Raw genomic sequence first — 7,666 nt, forward strand, 5'->3', positions numbered from 1 at the left:
TCTCAGTGCAGCTGCAAGGCCCAACAGAACAGCTCCACACACTGCACCAAATCTGATCAGAGGCATGCCAGAGTAGGTGGTCTCAGATAGGGCATCCCCACCAGAGACAAAATTAAGCCTTTTTCTTAGTTCAGCTGTGGTGTTTTCTTTTAAAATTTACCTGGAGTGGCTGGGGTTTTTCAGGATTTCTAATATTCCTCCAAGTATTTGACATGTGTTTGCTTTCCAGATAGAGAACGTCTTTGTGGAACAAGAGTGTTAGTCTACTGAAAGATAAAAAGCTCGATCAAATAAAACATTTATGTGCCAAAAGAAAAGGCATTTTAGCTGCATCACCTATATAAATAGTCTATCAGTGAAAGCACTCAGTGAGGAAGTGGGAGACCTCAGTATTAATTTCTTACTCCAGCAGATGAGGTTGAAAGGGATGGTGTGCTGAAAATGTTCCACTACAGAGCAAATAATTTGCAATGCTGGGTCAAAGGCATAGAGAACAAAACCAAGAGAAGCATGTCCCTGCAGCCTAGGGTGACCCTCTCATTTAAGTGCTGTACCTCTTGGAACCAGTCAGGTTACCCTGATCCGTGTCACTTACTAGACCTACTTCTAGCAGCCTGCTTTTTAATGTATTAGAGGAGACTTAACAGAGTTAATGGAGGCAAATATGAATCCTCATTTTATTGCTGTTGTCAACAGGGTGAGCAGGTTTCTCTGTCAGCACAGAGCTATCAGGAAAGAGCATCATGCAAAATGAATGACTGCTGTTCACAAAAATGCTGAAACACAACTAATTGATTTTGATATAGCAGGCACCTACATTTCATTTGTGTCCTTTACATTCAGGATCTTTAATAAGGCATTTTTGTTAAGGGAAGTACATATAGACAAATTGAATTAAGTGCTGGTCTACTTTTCATTAGATTTTTCAAAGTGTAGTAAAGAAAATTGCTTTACAGCAGGAGGCTACTTATTGACAGAAAAGCTCTTTTTTTTTCTAGAGTAAACAGTATCATCGGTGTAGTCTATTTAAAATAAGCTTCTGCAGTTTTGCATGAATTTCTGTTTTACAAAAGAAGGAAGGGTGTTGGGGGAAGAAAGACTGGTATCATGGTAAGATGTTAGGTCAGGACTAAGACACCAGGTTTTATTATCTACTATTTTCCATGCCTCTCTGTCTTTTTTTCTGTAAGATATTGACAATCCTTCTCTACCTTATCAACTGTTGCACAGTTGAATTAAAAAATGTTTGGAATAGTGAAGAACATGTGCCAGAGGGGAGATAAACTGCTTAAAATGTCTTCTGTCGCACTCTAAGGGCTGCCACTTCGAACAAAGGCAATGTACCAACTGTAGGTATTTCCTTAGTTCAGATCAAGTGTGATAGTCACTGTGAGTTGAAGACATCTCAGCCTTTCCCAGAAAACCCAGTAACAGTTATCAGCCCACTGGAGGACTGGGCATCTGGCATAAAGATCTGAACAAGACTCTGAGCCATTTGCCACTTTTTGTTTCCTTGAGAAGCAGTATTTGTACTGTTTCCATGTTTTCTACCTCCCTAATTACTTAGGAGTTCAAAGTGATTGGTACCCACAAAATTGAAGCCAGTTCTCTTATCAGAATAGGATCTAGGTATATTTTTCAATATACCTGTGACTCTTCAAACTGCTGATTATTCCTTTCTCACATGACTTAAGTGTCCAACTCTCCTACTTCTGCCCTGAAACAGACATGTGCAGGATGTATAATATGAACTGATGCTTTCTGCTAAAACTAGACTATATTCAGTGCAGCATTATTGATGCTACATAGCCTTTGGGTCCAAGTGCCAAACTGTATTTTTGGCTTAATTTCAAGGACAAGGGACAAATTAAAGCTTGGTGTTGAACACTGAAGTGAGCAATCCTATCTCTGCTTTCTCCTGTGTCATCTTTTGTGTGGCCCACCTGACCCACAGATCTGGAAGACAAATTTACATTCCCTATTGGCTTCCTCCACTGTACTGGTCTACAGTAGAAAGAAGGCACGGAAATATTAATTCCCTCAGTTTGTGGGTAGCCATTTCCTCATGCACTGTTCCCCCTCCAAATTAAGGCTTTTTCTCTGAAGCGTCTAGTTACTTTCTGCTCACCAACAAGGTCATAATGAGCAACCATAAAAACAAACTCACGATAGCATCTGGTCTTCCTTTTGCACAGCTTGTAGATATTCTCTCCTTCTTGAAAGCAGTCATAGTTTAAGGTCAGAACATTGTCCTGAAATGCATTTCATTACCAACAGTTCCTACAAAATCCTTACAATTCTCAGATGCGGTTCTAGCCAATACCAACCCTCACAGACCAACAGTTTTCTTCTCTGAAAAACAGATGCAATCACATCATGTTCTTCATGCAGCTTATACTGAAAATATACAGCAGGGTTTGTTCCCCTGGTTATATAGTTAAAAAAACCTTAATTCACATCTTCTATGGGTTTGAACGGTAGTCAAGAGTTAAGCAGAGAGAATTGTGTACCTTCTGTTCTACATTTACACACAAATGTTTGCTTAAATTCCTCGGGCACACTTACTAAAAAAGAGGCAATGTTTAAGGAAGCTCCTAAAGTCCTTGCCCACAGTGATTATCTTTCTGATTCACAAGTAAATTCCGCTCAAGTTTTCTCGGATTACTCACAAAGGATGATACAGGCCAATGTGTGCAAAGCTGCATGTAGACTTTCACCTCAGATCTGCTTGTCAGAAATCACCAGTGCTCTTGCAGCGACATGACTCTTCTGAACAGAGATTGCACAGAGCAACAAGGGCCTGATTCTTATTTCAGACAATGATTTAAAGCTGTGATCCTGTCAAATCTCCTATTTATAAGGCCCCTTCCATCTGTCTCAAGCCCTGAAGAGGCTAATTCTGCATTTCTCACTCATGCAAAACTCCCACAGAGGTGGCTGAAGGACAGCAGCACTGAGTTCCCATTCCAGCTAAGTTACACTGTTCGGTATTTCAATACCCAACCAAAAGCAGCACTGTCCAAAAAATTGGTTTTGAAAATGAAACATCAACTTCTCACTTATGAGTGACAGAAATTTTGCTTCATGGTGAAATGAGAAAATGAAGGGTTAAAGATCAGGTACTTGTTAAAATCGATATGGCTTAGTAGAAATATTTAATTCTTCTACAACAGTAGAGAGTGAGTGTTTCAACCAGTTTATCATGTCTGATCAAGGAAACAATTCAGCACATTTTAAACATATTGTCTCCCTTTTTCTTAAGAGAAGAACTATTTTTCTCCTGTATATGCTATTAGCCAACTTACAGTTGAAGCACAATCACAGTGTGAGTAGCAGAGCTGAAAACTTTTCATGAAAAGTTAACACCACAATATGTTACAAATTCCAGTCTTCAGCTATACAAGTAATAAGAGAACACTGTATTTTAAAAAAGTAAATCAGCCCCATTTTACTAGAAGCCTATTCAGTAGTTACATTAAAAACAATTTTATAGAAATCCTGTATTCACTAATTTAGAGGGAAATGCACTTAAAAGGGGTGTAAACTGCACATCTTTATTGATGAATATTAGGTTTTATTTATGTCAGAAGAAATAAGATCCTCTTGAGGCATTGAATCAGATGAGTAACTGTGATAATAAAAATTAAAACCATAGAAATACCCTGGTTTTAACTATGTTGCTGCACATAGATATTCAGTATCTGCATCAATCCCTTCTAAACATTCGGAAGTGCAAAACAAAATAGAAACATTATTTCTTTAATGTTCCTAATGACCACAGAGCACTTTTACTGCAAAGAACTTACTTTTAAGGCACATCAGTCATTCCATATATATTTTATGTTCACTAAACTCTGACTGTCACTTAAATTTCATTTCCATAGACTGCTTGAATTCTAAAGAATTTTTCAAGGAAAGAAAAAAGGGGAAGGACTGTGTTTACAGGCTACAAAGCTCATTTCGAAAGCAGTGAAACCACTGTGAGTCTGCAGACTGCAAAACCCCTCTAAAGGAGCATTAAGTGACAAAAGCAGACCTTCATTTGGCAGGAACAGGTACCTCTAATGAAGCCATCCAGGAGCTCAGAGGTAGTAGCCAGGTACCATATGTTGCTTTGGTTGCTCTGGTGATTACATAGTTTCTTCAGAGTAAACAAACCTGAACTTTTTAGCTACATTGTTACCGACAAATAATGTGAGTTTGTTTCAGCTCTTCTTGATGTAACATTAATAAGAACTCTCCATTTTGCAAAAGAGAAATGGCTTGTAATTTCCTCCTCTCAGTTGCTATTTTTATCTCTCCTTTACCTCAGGTATGCATTTGCACCAAACCATTTGTTATTTAAACAAAGCTCAAATCTTTTCACACTCTGGGCCTTATTTCAAGACAGCATCTGATAAGTTACGGATTTGGAACTTTGAAAATATCTCAGTTGTTTCTTTAGCAAAACCAAGCAAACTTCTAATGCATTTGGTGCAATCATCTAGTCCCTACTTCAGTAGAACTCCCACTTGAATTTGAGTTAAATTGTCTATTGAAGGAACACCAGAACCTCAGTCACTGACAGTCTCCTTTTCCAGAGTTAAGTGACCCAAATGCTTATTATGAAAAACTGATGAAATAAAGTGATTGCTCTATTCTTTTTCCTTATGCTACAGAGATTTCAAGAGAAGAGAGGCTACAGTCACCTCCCAGATAGAACAGAGGGAGTAAGGAAGGGGATATCTGATGATTGTCTGATATAGATTCAATTCTGATGTTTTAAGAAGACTGTCATATGTGATTAGATTTAATTCTTTTTTTTTTTCCAATAACTGTTTGCTGTGGAAAGGTTCATTTGAGGCAGATGCCAAATCCTGCTGCCTATGGAAGGAGTGATAAACATAGAAAGGAGCAGTATTTGCTCCACAAACAGAAAACACACCTTGCAGCAGCACAGCTGAATAAGGAATGTAAATGCTCAGCTCACTCTTACACATGGTATGCATTCAGTGATGAATGTACAGACACCAGTCCCTGTCTCTCATTTTCTTTACTGTAGTTTATGACATTTTATAAACCCATGGGAAATACAGTTTGCTTTAATAACTTTTCAAACTATTCTCCCCTCTTCTGCCCCTCCTCCCAACAAAATCCTCTAAAACCATAAGCTAGAAATGCAAACAGAAGAAGGGAAAGCAAGCAACATTAAAGGTTTAAAACAGCTGCACCTCCTTTCAAGATTTGTTCACATACTCCACTGACAATCTGCAATGTATGCTTCTCATTAAAAAATAAAGGATTTAGTTGCTCTAAGACTGTAAATATGAAGGATTTAAAGACATTGGTAGTGGGGTGATTGCTCCTTCTCTGAAAACCTGCATATCAGAACGCCTTCAACTACCTGTCTGAGAATGAGGAGCATGCATCCAGCCCTGAGTTTAGCCTTTGAAGGGAGACTTAAGAAAAGGGGAGGAAAAGTTCCCCTGGGCACATTGAAGTGGAAACTTGATTTTTTTTTTTTTTTTTTTTTTTTTTTAATTTCAAAAAATGTTAGGCGAGTTGATCAGAATGATTTTTTTTTTTTTTTTTTTTTTCACTATCTGCTCCAGGACAGCAAGGTCCTTAGGTCACTGATGTGAGCAGGATGGAGCAGCAATTTACTGCCTGATGATCCAGCAGGAGGAAATGAGGTCATGGGGTATATGTGCTCCTTTTCATGCTTCATGAAAAAATGTGAGACTCCCAGGTTTCTCCCACTGAATAATCAAAACCTGCGGGAAGATAGGAAAAATATTTCCTATCCAGCTCTATAGGCAAAGACCCCTCCAAAGGAAAAGAAAACCCCATGCTTTGACTTCATCCCTTGTGCAAAATCATGATTCAAAAGGTTTTAACAGTACAAAGGTTTATTTAGAAAAGAGTTTGGATTGTTCTTTAGGGTTTTTTTGGCAAACATTTAAATCCTTTCATAACTTAAAACACTGTCAGTGCTTGGTACTTTGCACTTTCCTTCCCCACATAAGCAGTAAAAGCCAATTTCTTACTTACAAATCCACCATGGGCCCCAGCTGCCCTATTTATACTTGAATCTCCACTACCACTGCCACTTAACCCTTTCCTCTTGATGTCTCTTTTTGTTTTCCCACAAAATTCCAGAGCCCCTGAATGCTCACTGCCTCCCAAACTCTGTGTCTCAGCCTGTTTTCCTCTGCAGGTTCCCAGTGCCCTCCGTCAGGGTTCAATCACTCCCTCCCCATTTACCCCTCCACACTCCAGCACTGCTCCCCGAGCACCATGTCACCATTCTGTACCACAGTGAATGCCCTCAGCTTCCCCGACACCATCCCTGTCCCCCACAGCATCAACCTGCTCCATAGAGGGGGCGAGCCCTCTTCCTTCTCCCTAAGCCCAAGCCCCATGTTCTCTTCCCTCCCTTCTTTTCCAGCACTGAGCCTTCTCTTTTAACTCTACTCCTGCTGGAGGCAAATCCATCCCTCCGGCTCAATGCCGGAAGTTCTTCTTCTTCTTCTTAAAAAGAATGTGTTTAAAGGACCTGCGGAAGTCCTGGTTGAAGATGGTGTAGATGACTGGGTTGAGGGAGCTATTGCAATACCCAATCCAGAAGAAGAACTTGAAGAGAGTCTCAGGGACCTCACATGCCTCCCGGCAAATACCATAGAGGCTGTAGCTGAAGAAAAAAGGGAACCAGCAAACTACAAAGACCCCCATGACCACTGCCAGCACAAAAGTGAAGCGTTTCTCCCGGGCCTGGGCAACTTTCTTACGGCAGATGCTGCTACGCTTCCGGCGACGGCGATATGAGAAGAACTGCATGGAGCGATTGCTGGCACGGGACAGACGGCTACTGGAGTGCTTGGAGGAGTATGAGTAGGAGAAGGACTGGCTCTTGCTTTTGCGGCGATGCTCCTCCCGGCTCCGCCTCCGCCTGCTCTCTGAGGTGCTGCTCTCCTCCAGCTCAATGTCCTCCAGCTCAGAGGCTTTGCGCCAGTGGTGCACTGAATAATGTCCATTCTCTCCCAGCTGCATTCTCAGGGACGTGCAGCCGCCGGCAGCGCGGCTCAAGCCGTTCTCAGTCTGGGAGGACCCCTCTGGCATTGTACGCTTCTCAGAGAGGGTCCTGGTCCTTAGCTTGGCCACGCGGTAGATGCGGATATAGACCAACACCATGATGAGGCAGGGGGCAAAGAAAGAGCCAATGCAAGAAGAAAGGATGTACCATGTCTCGTCATTGAGCTTGCACTGGGGAAAGACATCTCCTTCAGGGTCCCGGTACACGGAGATCAATGGTGGGAAGGAGATGATGGCTGAAATGAGCCACACGGTGAGGATGATGGCCTTGATCCGCCGGGGTGTCCGTTTGAGGTTGTACTCCACCGCCTGTGTGACCGACCAATACCTGTCGAGACTGATGGCGCACAGGTGGACAATGGACGAGGTACAGAAGAGCACATCCAGCGCCAGGTAAATGTTACACCAAGCCTTGCCGAAGTACCAGTAATTCATAAGCTCGTTGGCTAAGGAGAAAGGCATGACCAGGGTAGCCACCAGGATGTCCGCGCTGGCCAGGGACACCAGGAAGAGGTTCTGGGGGGCTCTCAGCGCCCGGCTGGTGAGCACAGCTATCACCACCAGCACGTTGCCCACGATGGTGAAGACGATGAGG

The 7,666-nt window shown here is 41.8% G+C and overlaps 1 protein-coding gene across 1 annotated transcript; it reads right to left on the reverse strand.

Moving 5' to 3' along the window:
• Nucleotides 1–649: 649 nt before the first annotated feature.
• On the reverse strand, nucleotides 650–7,665 carry ADRA2C (adrenoceptor alpha 2C; the record flags this gene model as incomplete). Its single annotated transcript, XM_017727533.1, has 1 exon — nucleotides 650–7,665. A coding segment is annotated over one exon (1,182 nt), but the record flags the coding sequence as incomplete, so codon positions are not given.
• Nucleotide 7,666: the final 1 nt, after the last annotated feature.

This window comes from Corvus brachyrhynchos, unplaced genomic scaffold (assembly GCF_000691975.1).
Source record: "Corvus brachyrhynchos isolate BGI_N302 unplaced genomic scaffold, ASM69197v1 scaffold80, whole genome shotgun sequence".
Taxonomy (NCBI): Eukaryota; Metazoa; Chordata; class Aves; order Passeriformes; family Corvidae; genus Corvus; species Corvus brachyrhynchos.